Below are 520 nucleotides of genomic sequence, written 5' to 3' on the forward strand. Positions count from 1 at the left end.
CTTTTTATTGCAACATTTCCTCTTTGGAGACCTGTCCTCATGAAATATATCTTTTGGCTTAACCCGTGAGTCCTCCACCCTATAGCAGGGCTTCTCTATCCTCTCAGCTCCCCTTGGCGAACCTCAGGGGTGAGATGATTTGACTTTCCTCCAGGCCTTTGGGCTCCATCCCCTGGTTCAAGCTCCTTCTCCCTTAGGGCACCATCTTGATGGGACTCTCCAGAGCAGAGCCCTGGCCTATACATCTCTGAGCAATGCCCTGTCAGCCATTGAACATGTTGGCTTTTCCCAGGTAAACCTTTCCTTAAACACCATGGAGCAAAGCCACATGCTGACACTGGCCCCTACCTGGTCCTCCTCAGGAGTTGGGGGAAGAGGCTTCTTTGTCTTGCGATGCGACCGCCCAACTTTTAAACCTTCAGAACAGAAAAGGGACTAAGGTGAGAAGAGATTCTCAGCATTGTGCTGCAGTGTCCCCAGGGGCTGGGGATGGGGCAAGGGAGGGTGCCCAGTGTCTTAC

General features: G+C 52.3%; 1 protein-coding gene across 1 annotated transcript in view; it reads right to left on the reverse strand.

The window, feature by feature from the left end:
- The window catches only part of BTK (Bruton agammaglobulinemia tyrosine kinase), a gene marked incomplete at its 3' end in the record, with an annotated part of 7,272 nt that overhangs the window by 3,680 nt on the left and 3,072 nt on the right, over nucleotides 1-520 (reverse strand). Inside the window, 1 exon segment of the mRNA XM_009706246.1 lies at nucleotides 349-425. Within this exon segment, the coding sequence (XP_009704548.1) occupies nucleotides 349-425 (77 nt within the window).

The sequence above is a fragment of the Cariama cristata genome, unplaced genomic scaffold, assembly GCF_000690535.1.
Source record: "Cariama cristata isolate BGI_N322 unplaced genomic scaffold, ASM69053v1 scaffold30548, whole genome shotgun sequence".
In the NCBI taxonomy this organism is placed as follows: domain Eukaryota; kingdom Metazoa; phylum Chordata; class Aves; order Cariamiformes; family Cariamidae; genus Cariama; species Cariama cristata.